The sequence below is a fragment of the Budorcas taxicolor genome, chromosome 23, assembly GCF_023091745.1.
Source record: "Budorcas taxicolor isolate Tak-1 chromosome 23, Takin1.1, whole genome shotgun sequence".
NCBI classification, from domain to species: Eukaryota; Metazoa; Chordata; class Mammalia; order Artiodactyla; family Bovidae; genus Budorcas; species Budorcas taxicolor.
In genome coordinates, this window is record NC_068932.1 from 7,488,675 (window position 1) to 7,509,532 (window position 20,858).

Below are 20,858 nucleotides of genomic sequence, written 5' to 3' on the forward strand. Positions count from 1 at the left end.
CTACAAGTATATCCCGTTGGCCACACAGCTGCATTCTAGCGCTGCTCTGGGTACAGGTGCGTCGCAATAGCGGCACAGAGAGAACGCTCAGGAGAAAGCAACACAAGTGGGCTCTGGCAGTTATTTGGCTCACTTTTCAGAATCCATCTGTCAAACTAGTCCATGGTTCAGTAGCCAAAGAAGACGGAAAATGTTGGCAACAGACAAAACTGCTACCAGACCTACAGAAACCGTGCCTTGCTTGTCTGGAAAAAAAGTGTTTTTTTTGGTTTTTTTTTGTTTTTTTTTTTTGCTATGCTTGCATAGGAACATCTGTGTTTTCATCAGGGAATGTGAAATATAAGCACAAAAGAGAATGGACTAAACAGCATTAAAGAACTAGAATCACGTTTGACGTGGCATTTAATAGCAAAAAGGAGGCCAAACCACATGACTAGTATCTATAAAATGGGTTAAAACACTGAAATGAAAATAAAAGCTGACTGTAAGAAAGAAACCCTTGCATTTTGGCTCTGCATTTCCATGCCTGATGTGTCCCCTTTTCCTACCCCTCAAATTTACTGCTTGTTTAGAAAAGTGATGAAAAGCGGTATAGGGAGGTGAGCAGTGATAATACAATCATTCCTCTTTCAGTCTCTCTCTACCCTTGAAATCACTTCATTAGGAAGGCATTCCTATGTACAACAGAGACCCTCACTGCAAAGAATTCTGATGATTTCTAAAACCATTTCCCAGAGTTTTTCTTTTTTCCTTATAGTGTCACAATTGCTTTAACTGCTTAACAAAATAGTGCATGTGTCTATAGTAGAAAAATTCAGATCAAAGTTATATTTAGCAAGTGTACTGGACAAAAACACCCCTCCACATGCATGTACATGCACACACATACACACACACACAGGCTGCTACAGAGAATTTTGGAGTTAAGTCTATATTTTTATGACACAGTAAGTCTTTATAAACATGAAACTATAAAGGAAAAAAAATTTTGGTTGACTTAACAATATAAAATGTTAAAGCTTTTACATAATGTAAAAGAGTGTTAAGCAAATTTTTAAAATCTACAATACACAGGGAAATAAGAATAATTCTGAAGTTATGATAGACAAGTTCAATTTTGATCATCTTAGTTTTTGACAAGATCTATCATTTCCTTGGGAAATATATGGCATCTCAACAGCTTTGCCAAATAAATGGCAGAACACATTAACTTTGGAAAATGGAGGAATGAGTATTACTCACTTTTAATTTCACTAGGATAATAGTGCAGGACCCAAGATTAGACGATCCCTATGCTTTGGAGAAGGCAATGGCACCCCACTCCAGCACTCTTGCCTGGGAAATCCCATGGATGAAGGAGCCTGGTAGGCTGCAGTCCATGGGGTCGCTCAGAGTCAGACACGACTGAGCGACTTCCCTTTCACTTTTCACTTTCATGCACTGGAGAAGGAAATGGCAACCCACTCCAGCATTCTTGCCTGGAGAATCCCGGGGATGGGGGAGCCTGGTGGGCTGCCGTCTGTGGGGTCGCACAGTGTCGGACATGACTGAAGCGACTTAGCAGCAGCAGCAGCAGCATGCTTTAATACTATGCCACCAGTGACTTGAAATGTTTCCCTATTTTTGCAAAAAGAGCCTTGAATTTTATTTTCCAGTGGGCCCTGCAAATTACATACTTGCCCCACACTCACTGTCCTATAAAATCCCTGTCCACAAAAGGACAAGCTTTGTGCTAAAGAAGAGTATCAAGATGCTTAAGAAATGGCTCTAGTCCTTCAAAGTTTATAGCTTAAAAGTAGAGTTGAGTTTAGTAGTGAGGTTATAATATAGTAGAAAACATGGTAGAAATGGGGCTTCAGAGGAAGGGGAGGTTACTTCTCAGTAGAAACACCAGTATCTATGGAGAGGGAAGCTTCTAGTTAGTGAAGATATAAACAGTGGAGACATGAACATTGACTGTGGGGGAAAAGGCAACAGAGGCAGGAGGCTGTGTAAAAGCACAGGGTCTGCTTGAGCACCTGGAATCATTAGGTTTGCCCCAGGGCAAGAAGAAAGCAGGCTGAAAACGCAGGGTGCCGCTGGCTGGGGCAGGACCTTAAATCCAGTTAATGAGGCTATAGCTAATTCAACAGGAACTGCCAGCCATTGAAAGGTTATAGAGGGAGCCAGCTGGTCACTGTCATAATTTAGGAAGATTAAAACCAGCCCGAGGCAACAGTGGTCATTGTGTCATCTCTCTGGACTCCCAGCCCAGTACTATGCATGCAAATGATGTGGACTTGATGTTTTCCAGAGTGGCCAGATGCAAAGTGACATCAAAGTCGGGCCTCGCTCTTTCACATTACATCAGGTAAACTCCACTTGCTCTAAGATGACCAACAAGGAATGTTCGCAAATCCTACAGAACCAACGTTTATGGCGTAAGGTTTGAACTGTCAAAATAGATGACAAATTTGAATAGCTCTGAGAACATTACAAAAATAAAAGTTTATCCAGGGTGAATTTCTCACTCACACACACACACACACAGCAGGGAGAGATCTCCAATTTCCTGAAACTGTGCCTCTAAAAAGTTTTTGTTGGTGTCATGCAAGACAGCATTGCCACAATTCCATTTCCTTATGAAAACTTAGGGAAGCTGAAGTCAGTGTGGTGAGTACCCAGCTCCTAGGTATGTGAGACAAACAATGAGTTCTGTCCCACAAACAAGCATCTCGCTGATTACCAATTGGGATCTTTCTGTTTCAGGGCTAGGTCACAAGAAAATCAGTAACTTGCACTTTGGTAGAGGCTTACAGTGAATTTTCACTCTGTCTCCTTCCATCCCTCTCCATTCACATACACACATCTATATATCAATACACATATCAACATATATCTATATGCATATTAATACAAGTGCCGTATCATGTGGCACTTGAATCATTTCCTTGTGAACTATACTAACATTTAAACAGAAACTCCCATTTCCACTTTTCCTAAGTGTTTCACTAAATCACACTGAGATAAAAAACTGACACCCTACCAACACAGTAATTTTTTTTAACACATTATCATTTGACATATTTGAATTTTAGCAAGAATATAAAGAAAAATATGTGGAAATGAAAAATGTATGAACAGTTAATCAGAAACAAACCAAAAGAAATATCCAAGTATACAACTGCATTTAAGAAAATTCAATAAATATCCATTAAAATTTTTGTATTACTGATACAAAGTATGAATTCGATTTTTTTAGTTCAACTTAGGTCATTTATTCGCCAAAAATAAAAATATAAAATGAAAAGGCCAGTTTCACATTTTAGCTCTCAAAAATGAAAATGAATTGGTATTGTACCCCCATTTAGCTCACATACTCTATATATAACTACTTAAAGATGATTCTATTTTCAAAAGAAAAATTGTACAAAATAACTACTTTCTGAAAAAAGGCAAAGTTGTCAATATTATTTTTAATGACAAAATAATGTAGGTTCTCTAAAATAAGCTTAGAGACAAATTAATTTCAATGAATACCAGTATATTCCTAAGAAATGAAAACTGGTGTTTCATTCTAATTCCCATGGTATATTGAGTTATTATGATAATATATAATATAAAGACAAGAAAAGCCTTTGATACTTCAGAACTGCAACATAAAATGAATTTAATTTTGGAAATTAAACTCAGGATTAAAGGATAATAAGCTGCTTCTTGGAACTTTTTCACCTTAGTCGTCTGATCTTTAATACGTAACTTCATATAAGAGATGATTCAGTCTTATACTGTGGGTTGCTGGAGAAGAGTTACAATATATTAACTGATAAATAGAGATGACCTCAATATCCTTTTTTGTTCATGCAGATACTCACTTGTTTCTCTCCTCTATAACAGAATATTGAATGAAACTCCGAAGTTCTGACTTAAGCACATATCATGAAATTTGGCAGCAGAAATAGAAAGAAGCCAGTCTAAAATCTTGTACTTCCATAAATTAGTAGGCTAATAAGAAGGAGATAAAGGCAAAAAGTGTTCCCTGGGCTGCATTTCAGGAAAAGGTTGAAAAGACAATAAAACACTCTCAGGAGAAAAGAAAAGCCTCCTACCTTTTTAAAAATTCCATATACTCGGTATGCTTGATAAGTCCTGTCCTCATCATTATCGTCTGAAAACATTGTCGATCAATGGCCCAGAGTTTCACATTTACAAGAGCTGGGGAAAAAGAAAAAACAAATAGGGAAAAATTAGAGAACTTCAACAGTGAACTATACTCTGTAAAAGTGATGAGTTATTCAGAGGAATGAAAGTGATTAACCTTCGTTTAAAGCTAATATCCTAATGCTATTCTATTTAGTTAAGAAGACAAGTTCTTACAGACAAAATGTAGTCCATAATTTAACACTAGTATTACTATCTGTAAGGAAGGTTCCTGTCACTCAGGTTGTCAAGGGATGATAAGACCTAAGCACACATTGGAAGTATTTAGTTATATACAAAGAAAACCATGTAAAGAGAGGTTCACAAGAAGTAACACTTGGTAATTAACCAGAATAGTGTTAATGACTCACATGACCATGTTTTAATTGTAAAAAATGCAGGTGTAAATTCAGGTTTAGGAGTTAATAGAAATGATAATTACAATTAAATTGTACCCTGTGCCCACAGTTACCATAAAAAACTATATTAGATATGTTTGTTGAATTTTAATTTCTGTTCTCCCATACCACTGGCTTTGACAATGATTAAGTACAGAAACTCAACACCACAGGGTAGATCACCTTTTGATCTAATAAGCACATGACTAAAAGACAAGTTTTAGAAAAAGACAGATGTTACAGTGTAAGAAAACAGAAATATTAAGATAAAACTTTCTTTTAAAAGAAGAGTATGCTAAAAATGTTGATAATTAAATCTGTGTGATGAGTATGTAACGGGCATATTTTACTATGCTCTCTATTTTTATGTCTGCAAATTTTCATAATGGACTTCCCAGATAGCGCTGCTGCTGCTGCTGCTGCTACTAAGTCACTTCAGTCGTGTCCAACTCTGTGCGACCCCAAAGACGGCAGCCCGCGAGGCTCCCCTATCCCTGGGATTCACCAGGCAAGAACACTGGAGTGGGTTGCCATTTCCTTCTCCAATGCATGAAAGTGAAAAGTGTAAGTGAAGTTGCTCAGTCGTGTCTGACTCTAATGGTAAAGAATCTGCCTGCCAGTGCAGGAGACGCAAGAGATGTGGTTCAATCCCTGGGTCAGAAGTCCCGCTGGAGTAGCCAATGTCAACTTACTCCAGTATTCTCGCCTGGAGAACCCCAAGGACAGAGGAGCCCTGCGGGCTACAGTTCATAGGGTCTCAAAGAGTCAGACACCACTCAAGCTACTTAGCATGCATGCATACATCGTACCCACAGAGTATAGGGTAGAGAAGGGCTGTGCACAGGTTTGAGCAAGACCAGTGAATGGGGCCAGGTTATAGTTCAATGAGGGAAATCCAGGCGGTGCAGTGGTAAAGAATCCACCTGCAATACAGAAGATTTGAGTTTGATCCCTGGGTCAGGAAGATATCCAGGAGAAAGGAATGGCTATCCACTCCAGTATTCTTGCCTGGAGAATGCTATGGACAGAGGAGTCTGGCAGACTACAATCCATGGGGTCACAAAGAGTCAAACATAACTGAGCAACTGAGCACTCATAATTTAATGAATCAAACATAGAAATATGGATGAACGCAGTTCTCTTTTCTTCAAAGTTCTCAGACCAAGCCCAGTGAATGCAATAGATCAAGGTGTGGGGTAAGGAAGTGGAGAAAACGTTGGAATAAGTAGGCCATGTATGTGCCCTGAGGGAAGATATTAGAAGTAACACACCGAGGGAAAAGATGATAAAAGGATTATTGACTAAATAGAATAAAACTTTATTTTTTTGAATTTTACCTAATTTTTCCTTGAACAATTATTTGAAGCTTAGAAAGAAAACATGATTTCTTCCTTAGCCAGTTCTTTATTGAAAAGAGATGTTCAATTAAGTAGGAAAAGAACAAGGGAGCACGGACTGGTGTGTACATGGCTCCATTCCAAATAGCCTTCAAAAATGAACCTTCATCAGAAAACAAAGCTCATCTCACAGATATTCTCCAGTTACATTCTAGTTCCTTCGGTTGAGTCCGGGCTCTTTTCCAGAACACCTGTTTACTTGAGATGAACCAAAGAGCTGGATGATACCACCACAAGGGACTGAGAAAATCTTGACAGGATTCGTAAGAAGTAGAACTTTGAAAAACAACAGAAGTTGAACTAGGACAGAGATAGACAAAGGGCAGTCAAGTGGGGAAAGCACATAAACAAGAACACCATTAGGAATGAGTTTGGGCTCTGGGAGTCCAGTCAGAGAAAAAATAGACTGAAATGGCTCAGATTTCAACAGGGCTGCTACACAGTTTTGAGAGCAGGCTGATGCAGGGTCCTTCAAGCCAGGCAGAAGAAGCAAGGATTAATTTGATGAACAACAGGAAGCTAGCAGAGATCTTAAAAAGACAGAACAAAAGAACCACAATTTTAAAGGACACACCATGGGGAAATTTAAAAAAGTAAAATGCTTACTAGAAAAAAAAATAGTATTTTCTATATTCACCATCATTTTTAATGTTTCCCATGTATTTTGAGTATAAATACTCTTCCCTCCAAAGGATCAATTAGGATAACCAACAAATTGTGTTATTTTAAAAAACAGCAGCAATAAAAATAGCTTTACTATGATATGGGTTTTTTAAACACATCTCAAAGGCATGATCGGAAGCATAATGTTAGAATGAAATACAGCATAGATGCATCTTAAGGCTTTGCCCTACAGAAAGATTTCATAATGCACACCCCTGGTAACAGTATATGAAGGCTTCTATTATAATCTCTGAAACCCAAAGATAAGATCATGGTGATAGCTGAGAAAGACTAATCTAGAAGGGACACACTGGATTCAGAAACACCTTAGTCAAGCAGAATACAGACCATCACTAGTGTCATCAAATATGGACTTGATGTACAAACCGTGGGACAGAGCGATAATATGATGAAAGCTCAGCATGAGGAAAACTGTTCTGATCATGCATTGCGTGCTCAGATTCAGACAAGGAGTAATGAGCATGAGACAGAGGCCGCAGTAACTCAGCAATGAAGTGAGGAGGGTCTAAGTGAATAAGACAACAATGGGAGTAATAGCCAAAAGCTTGGGTGGATGCGGGGGTGGGAGGGAAGTAGAGGGGTGTGTGTGTGTACTGAGTTACCTGCAGCATTATTAGTGTTAGTTCACACTTCCAAGTCCGTTTTCCATCTGTGGTCTCTCCTGATCAGCAACCTTTAGTCCTATGAATTGCTATAGCTCTATCTGTGTCACTCATCGGCCCTTTACACATGTTGCTAATATTATCAATTATCTCTATGTCTGTATTATGTTAGCTCAAATAAGAATGTACCATATTCCCTCATAGAAAAGTCCCTGTCTCGTTTCTTATAACCTCCCCCAACTCAAGAAACTTGCTTTTTATTTGATAACCATTGGGTATAATTGTTAATTAATATATTTACATGAAATTCACCTGCAATATATATATATATATATGTCTAGTCAGACTCTAAGATTACATTTAAATGTCTAAACTGAATTTATTAGATATCATGATTCATGTGTTGAAAAATGATCTCTAAAAATAAGTTCACAGAATTCAGTATTTTTATCTTCTACTTCCATTTCCATGGGCTGTTGAACTGTCTAAAACCATGTTTCAGATATTTTGTATGATAATGAATATGGCTTGAGGAAACTGCAAGTTTTCCCATGACCTTGGGCAAGATGCCAACATCTTTTTTATATGCAGCCAATATACACATTAGTGAGGTCAGCATTTTATACAGGTGGGCAAGCATGACCAACAATCACCTTGCTGTGTTGTCAGAAGCATGGCTATCCTGGAGCTGTGATTAGTATCTTGCTTCTTAAACAGCCTGTTGGAGTATAAGTCTGTTGCTTCTATAACTTGAAGAGAACGCTTTTTTAAAAACCCATTTACCTTTGATCTTAAGTGGTGTATTAATCTCTGTAGGGTATATGCACTTCAGGAACAAAATTCCTGCGATTTTCACAACGACTGCTGTTGGTGAACAAAGAAGTCAGAGGAGCATAAAGCAGAAAAAAGGTCTGGCTGAAGGCATTTCCCTTTTCATTCAGTTATGTATCTAGAATGCTCTACTGAAACATTAGTCATTTTTTCTTCAGGTTGAGGCCAGACTGAACTATATGGAAAAGATACAAGTTACCTTTACCCTGATCTCTTACATGCATGAGTATACCAAGAATACCTTCAACAGAGGTAAAATTAGCCTTTGTTTAGGAGGCACCAAAATCATAGAAGAATAAGACATAAAACTGTGCTGGACTATGAAACCACAAATCTGGTTTGGCTCAAATTCTCCTATCAAGGAATGTATCTGTTGCCAAATTCAAATTTTGGAATAATTCTCAGAAAGCATGTGTGGGTACAGAACACATGACTCAAAGGTTTATTCTGCCCATATTTATTTCACACCAATTTAGTTGAAACTATTGCTGTATATGAGGGACAGAAAATAGGCTGACAATTCCTGCCCTCAAGAAACTCGTGGTCTAGTGCAGAGGCCAACAAACTATTATTCCTGCCAAATCTGGTCGATGATTAGTTGCTTTCCTCGCTTAGGAAATTCCAAGAATGAATTTCCAAGGATTTTAGGAGCTCAATGCCAGAAAAGAGATGAAGACCAAATATATATTTTTTATTACAAATCACAGTTGTACAGGAAGTTATCAGGTCTAGACGAGGCACTGAGGATGAGGTCCTCATGATGTGTTTAGTGCCCTTATAGAAAGAGTCTCCCTGCCCCAATGCACACGTCAGGATAACGCCACTTGAGGATATAACTGGGAAGAGATCTCACACCAAGAACCCCACTGTATTAGCTGCCTGATCTTGAACTCCACACCTCCTGTGAGTTCTGTGACATAAACTGTGAGCAAATTCATTGTTGTTTAAGGCAACCAGTCTGAGGTGATCGTTACAGAAGTTTGAATGGAGACACCCGGGGTCCATGGAGCCCGAAGGAGTTTGTGGAAGGAATGCAAGGGATTCGAGAATGTGAAGTGAGAAAACAACATCTTTATTTTTATTACTCTGTTACTGAAATTCAGCATATCTCTCCTAAGTGTAGGTGACATGACTTCCCTAGTGGTACAGCGGATAGGAATCCACCTGCCAATGCAGAAGACACGGGTTTGATCCCTGATTTGAAAAGATGCCATGCGCAATGGGCAACTAAGCTCACACACTGCAACTATTGAGCCCACCCACTGCAATTACTGAAGCCCAGGTGCCTAGAGCCTGTGCTCTCCAACAATAGAAGCCACCAAAATGAGAAGCCTCTGCACTCAATGAAGATGAAGCCCTGCTCACTGCAACCAGAGAAAGCCTACGTGCAGCAAGGAAGACCCGGCACAACTAAAAATGAAATAAATAATCTTAAAAAAATAGAGGCAACAAATCACTTTACTGTAGAAAACATGGGTATTTTCATATCATCCTACATTTGTTGAGGATATCCTAAATATAATTTACATTCATCATTATTTTGAGATTGTGGTAGTTAACTGGACCTCTGCTGCTAAGTCGCTTGAGTCATGTCTGACTCTGTGCAATCCCAGAGACGGCAGCCCACGAGGCTCCCCCGTCCCTGGGATTCTCCAGGCAAGAACACTGGAGTGGGTTGCCATTTCCTTCTCCAATGCATGAAAAGTGAAAAGTGAAAGTGAAGTCGCTCAGTCGTGTCCAGCTCTTAGCGACCCCATGCAGCCCACCAGGCTCCTCTGTCCATGGGATTTTCCAGGCAAGAGTACTGGAGTGGGGTGCCATTGCCTTCACCGAACTAGACCTCTAGATCTTATGTGATTTTACCACAATTAATTATTAAATGTTTTATCACTCTATTTCAATGTGAATGGTTCTATGCAATCCTGTGTGTTTTATGCTTTAATAATCACTTTTAGACGAGTCCATATGCTTCATCAGTGACAAATAATCCATGGCATCCTTAAGATTAAGAGTCCCTGCCCTAAGTATCCTAGACAAAGAATGATCCCAGAAAAGCAGACAGGAAGCATGGTGAGGGAAGAGGTAATACTTAGCTGGTCTGCATCCATGCGTGCTAAGTCACTTCAGTTGTGTCCAATTCTGTACGACTCTATAGGCTCCTCTGATTCTCCAGGCAAGAATTCTGGAGCACATTGCTATGCCCTCCTCCAGAGGAACCTTCCTGACCCAAGGATTGAACCCCTGTCTCTTATATTTCCTGCACTGGCAGGCAGGTTTTTACCACTAGTACCACCTGGGAAACCCAGGTCTACATCCACAGGGACATACAAATTGTTACAGATGGTGAAGAATCTGCCTGTAATACTGGAGACCCAAGTTTGATCCCTGGGTTGGAAAGATCCCCTAGAGAAGGGAATGGATAACAACTCCAGTATTCTGGCCAGAGAATTCCATGAAGAGAGGAACCTGGCGGGCTGTAGTCAATGGAGTCACAAAGAGTCAGACAGGACTAAGAGACTAACACTTTCACTTTCTCAAACGAGACTTATTTAGTAAACAGCCACTTCCCTAAGTTCCCAGACTATGTCAGTCCTCCCCCCAGGACTCCAGAGAGTTCCCTCAGCTCAGCCAATAAAGGGGTAAACACTGAGCCCAGCATATCAATATTCGTATTCTCTTTACATGCTTCATCTCTGCCTAGGATAGCACAAAGTTCAGTTCAGTTCAGTCGCTCAGTCGTGTCCGACTCTGCAACCCCATGAATCGCAGCACGCCAGGCCTCCCCGTCCATCACCAACTCCCGGAGTTCACTCAGACTCACGTCCATCGAGTCAGTAACGCCATCCAGCCATCTCATCCTCTGTCGTCCCCTTCTCCTCCTGCCCCCAATCCCTCCCAGCATCAGAGTCTTTTCCAGTGAGTCAACTCTTCGCATGAGGTGGTCAAAGTACTGGAGTTTCAGCTTTAGCGTCATTCCTTCCAAAGAAATCCCAGGGTTATCTCCTTCAGAATGGACTGGTTGGATCTCCTTGCAGACCAAGGGACTCTAAAGAGTCTTCTCCAACACCACAGTTTAAAGGCATCAATTCTTTGGCGCTCAGCCTTCTTCACAGTCCAACTCTCACATCCATACATGACCACAGGAAAAACCATAGCCTTGACTAGATGGACCTTAGTCAGCAAAGTAATGTCTCTGCTTTTGAATATACTATCTAGGTTGGTCATAACTTTTCTTCCAAGGAGTAAGCGTCTTTTAATTTCATGGCTGCAGTCACCATCTGCAGTGATTTGGGAGTCCCCAAAAATAAAGTCTGACACTGTTTCCACTGTCTCCCTATTTCCCATGAAGTGATGGGACCAGATGCCATGATCTTCATTTTCTGAATGTTGAGATTTAAGCCAACTTTTTCACGCTCGACTTTCACTTTCATCAAGAGGCTTTTTAGTTCCTTTCACTTTCTGCCATAAGGGTGGTGTCATCTGCATATCTGAGGTTATTGATATTTCTCCCGGCAATCTTGATTCCAGCTTGTGTTTCTTCCAGTCCAGCGTTTCTCATGATGTACTCTGTATATAAGTTAAACAAGCAGGGTGACAATATACAGCCTTGACATACTCCTTTTCCTATTTGGAACCAGTCTGTTGTTCCATGTCCAGTTCTAACTGTTGCTTCCTGACCTGCATACAGATTTCTCAAGAGGCAGGTCAGGTGGTCTGGTATTCCCATCTCTTTCAGAATTTTCCACAGTTTATTGTGATTCACACGGTCAAAGGCTTTGGCATAGTCAATACAGCAGAAATAGATGTTTTTCTGGAACTCTCTTGCTTTTTCTGTGATCCAGTGGATGTTGGAAATTTCATCTCTGGTTCCTCTGCCTTTTCTAAAACCAGCTTGAACATCAGGAAGTTCACGGTTCACGTATTGCTGAAGCCTGGCTTGGAGAATTTTGAGCATTACTTTACTAGCATGTGAGATGAGTGCAATTGTGTGGTAGTTTGAGCATTCTTTGGCATTGCCTTTCCTTGGGATTGGAATGAAAACGGACCTTTTCCAGTCCTGTGGCCACTGCTGAGTTTTCCAAATATGCTGGCATATTGAGTGCAGCACCTTCACAGCATCATCTTTCAGGATTTGAAACAGCTCAACTGGAATGCCATCACCTCCACTAGCTTTGTTCATAGTGATGCTTTCTAAGGCCCACTTGACTTCACATTCCAGGATGTCTGGCTCGAGATGAGTGAGCACATCATCATGATTATCTGGGTTGTGAAGATCTTTTTTGTACAGTTCTTCTGCGTATTCTTGCCACCTCTTCTTAATATCTTCTGCTTCTGTTAGGTCCATACCATTTCTGTCCTTTATCGAGCCCATCTTTGCATGAAATGTTCCATTGGTATCTCTAATTTTCTTGAAGAGATCTCTAGTCTTTCCCATTCTGCTATTTTCCTCTATTTCTTTGCACTGATCGCTCAAGAAGTAGCACAAAGTAGCGCTCATCAAGTATTTCTAAATTGAATTTTGTGCGTATGTCAAACATTTTGTCCAAATAAAATCTATTTCTGTACTTCACTGGAAAAATTATTGTAGACCGTGATAATCTCCATCAGAAAAGAACCGGTTTTTCAACTTGAGCTTTTCAAAGTGACATTTCTTGGCAGCAAAACACAAGTTGAGTTTTCTGACAAGGGTTTCAGAGTAATCTGTTCTTCCCCAAGTCTTACTGTTCTCCAGAGAACATTCTCAGATAATAGGTGGGTCTCATCTATGTTTCTGCTGATCTAAACTTTGAATGAGCTAGAATCTTTGGAGGGTTTAATGTGGGTGGAAGAACAAGAAAGATGTCCTTCAGTTCAGTTCAGTTCAGTTGCTCAGTCGTGTCCAACTCTTTGTGACCCCATGAATCGCAGCACACCAGGCCTCCCTGTCCATCACCAACTCCCAGAGTTCTATTTCACCTTCAACATTAAAAGAGCACCAGCTCATACCATAAGGTACTTTACTGTATGCTCCAGAAATCCCAGAAACTTTATTTTTACACCCTACCCTACTCCCATTTTCTTGAAGCTTGAATCACTCAGATACTTAGTGCTACAGAATCAGCTTAGAAGAGACCTTGAGGGTGTCCATGAAGCCCACAACTGTTTCCCAACATTATTAAGGCATATGTTTGCCTAAAGCCAATTCCAACTGCTGGAATGTTCTAAGACAAATGCTTCATAATCAGAACAGGCCATTTGCTGTTTACAATGCATCTGGAAAGTGCTGATACCTCCACTGTGCAGACTGCCTCATTGTTAGTATGGGAGTTATATTCTAAACATTCTTGCCTTGAAAAGTTATCTCTTTAATGATACATATTCTATAAAGATGGTGGATTATAAAATTGGACATTGGAGATAAGGATAATCATTACTATAAACTTAATAATAGAAAAATCACTTATCAGTGTTGTCATGATTTTGATATATTTGAAAGGATGTGGTACAGTGAGCTGTCCTTTAATGAAAGCAAAAGAAATGAAATAGATTTGGTTTTTTTTCCCGTCTAAATTCTGCTCAACATTGCTTCCCTGGTGGCTCAGAGGTTAAAGCATCCGCCTGCAGTGCGGGAGACCCGGGTTTGACCCCTGGGTCAGGAAGATCCCCTGGAGAAGGAAATGGCAACCCACTCCAGTATTCTTGCCTGGAGAATCCCACGGAGAGAGGAGCCTGGTATGCTACAGTCCACGGGGTCGCAGAGTCGGACACGACTGAGCGACTTCACTTTCACTTTCCTCTATACCTGGAACAACGCAACTGGTAAGGCCAAATGATAAACTTTCTGAAAATACTATGACATTAACTAACGTAATAATTTTAAAAAGTTATTCACTTTCAAATGTTAAGACTAAAAAAAACAGAAAAAATTATAAAAAACAAACAAAATTAAAAACCCCACAAAAGTTAAGGCTACTTAAATGACCAAATGGATGATGATTTTAGAACAATATAAAAATATTAAGGAGCACTATTTTGGTAACATAATTCAGCATTTATTACATGATATAAGAACTTCATGTCTTATATCTACCCTGTATTAATCCTACGAAGTATTCTTGTCCCTTTTCTATCAATATGGAAACTGCGTCTCACAGAAGCTAAGTTATTGCCCAGGTCACACATATAGTAAGAGTCAGTTTCTTTCTGACTCCAAAGCCTGCTTTCTTTTCACTATCACATATTTCTGAAACTGGACTAAGAACACCTGCTTTCCTCATCCTATTCTTCTGACTCACTTTATCACCCTGTGTGGGTGTGTGAGTTGCTCAGTCCTCATCGCTAAATATCACAGGAGCAAAGAGAAACATAAATTTGACTTCAATAATGGAGGTGGGGAAGATTTCTTGAAATTAAAACTGAAATGGGCTGCACATTTTACCCAAGGTTTTAATATAAGGGAGCCTTCCTCGAAAGTATTTTGCATCTGAGGCAGGCTCCTTGTGACTGACATCTACTGTACTTCCGCTGGCTCTCAACACCATGTCATGCCTAGCACAACCCCCTCCCTCACCTCCAGAATTACTAGAACTACCATCTGTCTTTAGGTGGCCTTCTGTGAAAAAGCTCAAGAAGTACTGTGCTTCATTCTACAAGCTCCAATTTTTTATGCACAGTGAGTCCCAGTGGTGTCAAAAAGTCATCTTTGAAATTAAAACCGTGTGAACCATCCTGAGTCCAGCTGACAGCAGCCATCAAGGGCAGCAGAGACAAATATACGTGAGGCCAAGTGTGCCAGAGCAAATTCAATTAATGCAGAGCTCTAACCACATGTCCCTTCTTGTTGGCCAAAGCCCACAAACACTAAAAACTAAGTGCTAATTAGTAACAGGGTCTGAGGATACAAAACCTGGCTGTGGAAGCAGGTGATTCCTTAGGTGTCCCCGTCTTTCTCCTGGAAGTTCTTGTTTAGAAAACCAGTGTACTGTTGTAAACGTCTATGAAACCAAAGTGCAATTATTTAGAAACCTGTAGACACTTAGCTCTGTATAAAGCTTATAGTTGGGGCAGGGGCTGGTGGGTGGAGGGAGGGGTGTAAAAATGAATAAACAAGCAAACCAATCAACCTCAGGTCATCTGAAACAACCCTGATATGAAGCACAGTGTCAAGCATATTAAGACAAAGAGAAGGAAGAAAGGGGGAATAAGCCTTTAGGAAATAAGAGAATTTCTCTGTAACTCAGATACAAATTAGGGAACAAGAGAGAAAGGAGGAGCCAAAAGAACTCCAGAGAATAATAGTCATGAAGACAAAAGTACTGAGTTCTGTCTAACGAAGAACAATAAAAATCACATTATCACTTCGTGAACTACTACAAAGAAGGACTGTTAAAGCAATAAGCTACTCCAAGACAGTCTTGCAAGACTGATCTTCATAAAATACTATTCTAATCCTGTTATTGTGCCCACAACATTGTCAATGGCTCCCTACTGCCAATAAATAAACCAAAACCTATTCATTTTTGCATTTTATCCACAAAGTACCATTCAAGCTTCATCGCTCACAATTCTTGATACAGACCTTTTATTTTGCCCAATAATTCTGTCAAGTTTCCAAATCTACCCTTCCATTCCCTGCCTTCTAGTCTTTGCTCTAATTATTTTTCTCTAATCATGACAATTCTAGGAGTCTTTCAAGAGTCAGTTTTAAAGACCACTTTCTCCATGAAGACTTTCCAGTTCACCGCAGCTAGAATTTCTCTATTTTTCTACAAACTTCTGATTGTGTCTGCTGTGTGGTTTTTATCACCGCAACTTGCCTCATAGTTATTCATGGACCTGAATGATGTATCAGCACGACACATGGTCCACCATGAGCAGTGTGACACCTCACAGAATTCAATAGATGTTTTAGGGTAAATACGTTACTAGATCACCAGGGGGAAACTATCTACAAATAAAAATGAAGAAACTGAGGAACTCACTCTGGATAAGAGAAAGGGAAAACTCAGCAACTGTCCTAAAAGATTTGATGGGTTTATTAGCCTTTAAGTAAATTCAATAAAGCTGTTTATATTCAATAAAGCTGTTTATAGTGGCCTTAAGAGCCAGCCTGAAACCAAAAGTTGGGAGATACTTATAACAAACATTCTTCAGACATTGACTGAGACCTTACTACTTGCCAAGAACTGTACTGGGCACTGGTGATACAAAGATACAGATACAGACCTTGTTCTCAAGTACCTTCTTGCTGCCCAAAGTTAACTTTCTTTAGTTTCCTCTTTGTTTATACATTCACTTGTTTATTATCCCATCTTGTGATAACAGCCTTAATTATTCTATCTCAAGCAAAATTTGAATCAATCTACTCCATAATGCTTCTGGTGAATTAAGAGGCAGTTCCTTTTGACTTGTCAAGAATAGAACTAAGCCAGTAATTAGAACTGACAGGGCTGATGATCAGACTCAATGTAAAGACAAAGAGAACACAGCAATGGCTAACTTGTCCTAAGATATTTCTCATCACAGGAAATGCTCCAGTAGACCACCTGATAAAATAGAGGAGGAAGAATTCTCTATCAGGTGGGAAACTGAACTGGATCACCTCAAAGGAGTAATTGAACTGCAAGATTTTATAGTCGATAACAGATCAATGCAGAGAGTAGAGAGTCAGAAGTACTGGTAGGGTAAGGTGAAGTCACTCAGTCGTATCCGACTCTTTGCGACCCCGTGGACTGTAACCTACTAGGCTTCTCTGTCCATGGGATTCTCCAGGCAAGAATACTGGAGTGGATTGCCATTTCCTTCTCCAGGGGATATTCCCGACCCAGGGATCGAACCCAGGTCTTCCGCAATGGAGGCAGACGCTTTAACCTCTGAGCCACCAGGGAAGCCCCTGGGTTGGTCAAAAAGCTTGGAAAAAACTTGAATGAATGAATGAATACATAATTATAGTTACTCTGAAGTAACATACTCCTGTAAGGGGCATTGTACACAAGGATGATGGTTTAGTGACAGGTCTTATGCCAGACAGTCAAATATCTAGAAAAAAGTGATGCCCTTTGTTGATGTTAATGAAGGAAATGTTGTTTCAGGCAATTCTTTCTGCACGAATTGAAAATCTCAGGAATAGAACATTAGAGGCATGAAACAGCATTCTACAACATGTGAGTCCATAATCTGGCCTGTGTATCTTCTACACAGGGACTGTGTGGCCTTGGGCAAGTAATTTGAGCTTTCATCAGTCTATTTAGAAAACTGAGATAATAATGGATGCCTCATGAAATTCTTCTCAGGTATCGATGAAATGACTCATGATAGATACTTAGCACGGTAACTGTTGCGTAGCACGTTCTTCATGCAAGGATGCCCTTTAATGATGTTTCCATCTTTTAAACATGCAGAAAACAAACGTCATCTTGTAGGCTACAGACAGTGAATTCTGAGTTTTTAAAAAAACAAAAAACAAATTTAGAGCAGTCATGAAGTTGGTTTACTGCCTCGGAATAATAAACAGAAACATCACTTGGGGAAGTGCACACAGGTTTAGGAAAGCTTAAAGGTCAGGCAGGAAACTAGGGTGAAGACTCAGAGTGTGTTAGCAGGGTGAGACGGGATGCTGCTTTCAACAACACAGAGCTTTCTGAGGGTAAAAAGTGTGTCTTGCTCATCTTTTTAGTCCCCAGAGCAGGGTGTCTCCAGTTACTGGTACACAGAAAAGGACCAACACATGTTTGCTGACTAACTCATACATGTTCCTGTCGGGAACTCTTAGGCATAAGTATCTCCCTACTCTTCATTTCTCTGGATGGCCCTAATCCTATTATAAATGGGCCTCATATAATTTAGCTGAATCCAAATCTTGGAAAAATTCTAGAACTAAAAACAATCCAACAGATGGCATACAATCCTTTAGAAAAGTAAACAGAGGTAGGGTGGCCATTCCACCTCAATGAGATTTATTTTCAATAGGCTCTGCAATACATACAGTCCCCAGAACATGAGTGAGGCCCCAAACATGACACATTTTGGATTTCAATCATAAACTTCAATCTCTGGCAAGTTCCTGAGATGGTTTTGCTGGCAGCTTCTGTTATGGTGACACCATTTCCTGCAGGTTTGCACATTTTGAACAGTGCGCCCAATTCAAAAATATCCGTTTGGTAAATGTCACTGCACATCTGTGCATAACAACAGATTTTGTCTCAAATCTCATTAAGGAAATGGATATTACATCTGTAAGTCCTTTTATCGGTTGACTGGGCTGCATCCCTAAACACTGCACCAACATGTTGAAAACGTATGTTTCCATATTTGCTGAAATTCAAACAAACATCTTTACAAAGTCACACTAATAACTTTTCTTTGCAAGTTGAATTACACAACTTCAACTCAGAAACGTTACTAAAATTTTGTCTCCCAAAGGAAGGGTTTCCTTTTGCCTAGCCAGTTCTTCTAGCATACTGTTTCTTTTTCTGCAAATGTGTCTATATGCCAGAAGGTATATATTTGATGTACCCTTAATTAATCTTCTTTCTCGAGGGGAAAAAAAGCAGCATTGAGGTTAGATGTCTATTAACCCCCTGCTGTATCTCCCTGAGAAACTCCCTGAGATGTGCTTTAGAAGTTTCCATCTCTGTTGCATACCTCTACATCACCTTAGTTTACTGCCACCTTAAGGCTAGACTCAACAGCCATGAATTATGATCCCTTTCAAGCTCTCACAGAAATATGAAAACCAATGCTTCTGTCTTGGCCCCATTAAGGAAGTATATGACCCAGGTGGTTAAAAGAACCAGCTGTAATACTACTTCACATTTATCTTCTAGGCACTAGTAGGCTTTGAAATAGAAATGTTGCTTTCTGGACTATCTCTTCTTTAGTAAATTATATGTAATTCTCTATGTTTGGCAGAAGTCTGGGGAAAAAAGAATCATCAGGAAAGGGAGCTCTCTAGCCATCTCCTCTGCTGGCAGATGAAGTAGACAACATCAAGAAATGTCAAGTGAGCTCAGCTGTTTTACATTTTCCAAAGTGTCTACTTTTGGCAAACTATGAGAATGCCATTTTCCTTCTTGTGATTTCACTTGTGTGGAAGACACACAGTGTTGCAATGAAAACTGACCATTCAACAACAATTAGAAAAATGATTTTTAATTGACCTGAAAGACAGAGGCTGGCTGTGCTAGGATACAAAATAGAAACAAAGTTTTGTTCTGTTTTTACAGATGAAAGAAACAGTATCTTCTATTTAGAACAGGTCACTGGTTTCTGCCGGAGGGGGAAAAAAAAATCTAGAAAACAGGATTCTCTGCTTAAACATATCAAATATATCCACTTTTCTTACATCAAGCATCATATTCACACAACAGCACCAATTGTGAAGACACAAAGGTGATATTCAGAAAGAAAACTAGACCTAATGATTTGCCTTTGGTCAGCACAGTTGTGTCAACTCTTTCAGCAAACAGTGGTGGACCCAGCAGAGGGTGTCATTTGCTTACACCACTGAAGGATATATATTTGCTGAGGAGGTGGAGACTGGTGCAGTTACATGTAGCAGAGTTACTTCTTAACTCAGCCTGACCATGGCTGAGGCTTCTAAGGATGTGTTATTGAGGCTGATCCAGCGGAGTCTCTTCCTTGGAGAATCACCATGCTGAGGAATTCAATCCCAGGGTCCCATCCCTTCCCATTCCTCACTCTCTTCCCCCTCTTTCTGAGTAAATGATCAATCAAATTACATTTTTGCTTAAGCCACACCGAGTCTGATCTCTAGAGCCCCAGAAGGAGCCCTACATGTCTTGAAAGTGAAGTCGCTCAGTCGTGTCCGACTCTTTGTGATCCCATGGACTGTAGCCCACCAGGCTCCTCTGTCCATGGGATTGCTAATTCTGGCATAGTCACTGCATAGAATAGAAAAGAGACTAAGCTCCAAAATCTTTAAGCCACTTCAATAGAATTGTATAGTTTTTAGGGTTTTCACATAAATAATTCTAATTTTTGAAATGATACTTAAATAAAACTATTTATAATGATCCATTGTGTCAGTAGGAAAAACCACACACAAAAAAAGGTAGAGTGATTAAGTGACTTTATAAATAATTATTCAGCTATACAATGACAGCTACAGAGTTCATTTCCCCAAATTCCTTCAAAAGCATTATCAATTCATACGTTAGTTTTAACCAAAATGACCAAAACCATTCACATCAATATAGTATTCTTGTACTATACAATCAAATTACATTTTCCAAATTATAAATTTGGACCGCATGACCTCTATACAAAGTAGATTTTTTCAAAGATAAACTGTCCAATAATAACTGACACATTTCTGGAATCTTAAGCATTCTAGTTGATCTAATTCTTGGAAGCTATTTATGAGACGTAAGGAGTCTCAAGACACAGCTGAATCATTACGAAGCACTGAAACATAAAAGGGAAAAAAGGGAAGTGCTAAAGTCATAAATACTAAAGTCATATGAGCTTGAATACGGTAAGTTAGTTGTTCCACAGAAAAATATTTAGGAAATTCTAACTGGTAGCAAACAATATACACACATCATCTATCTTCTGGAAGCTTACAATGGTTCAGTGGAAAAGGGAACAATGAACAAAGCAGTATCTATACAGTGCGCTGAGTCCTAGGGTCACCCGGCAGGTTCACAAGGTCTGGAGAAAGCATCTATAAGGAGCATCTAATCCAGCCCTAGGGGTAAGGAGAGATTTCCCGGGGTGGGGGGCGGGGGCGGTGGGGTGGGAAACGTTTCTGGTGAGACCAGGAAGAG

The 20,858-nt window shown here is 39.8% G+C and overlaps 1 protein-coding gene across 1 annotated transcript in view; it reads right to left on the reverse strand.

The window, feature by feature from the left end:
• The window catches only part of PRKG1 (protein kinase cGMP-dependent 1), a 1,293,658-nt gene that overhangs the window by 497,434 nt on the left and 775,366 nt on the right, over positions 1-20,858 (reverse strand). The window contains exon 4 of the mRNA XM_052661192.1: positions 4,089-4,194. Within this exon, the coding sequence (XP_052517152.1) occupies positions 4,089-4,194 (106 nt within the window). The remainder of the gene's footprint in view (positions 1-4,088; positions 4,195-20,858) is intronic.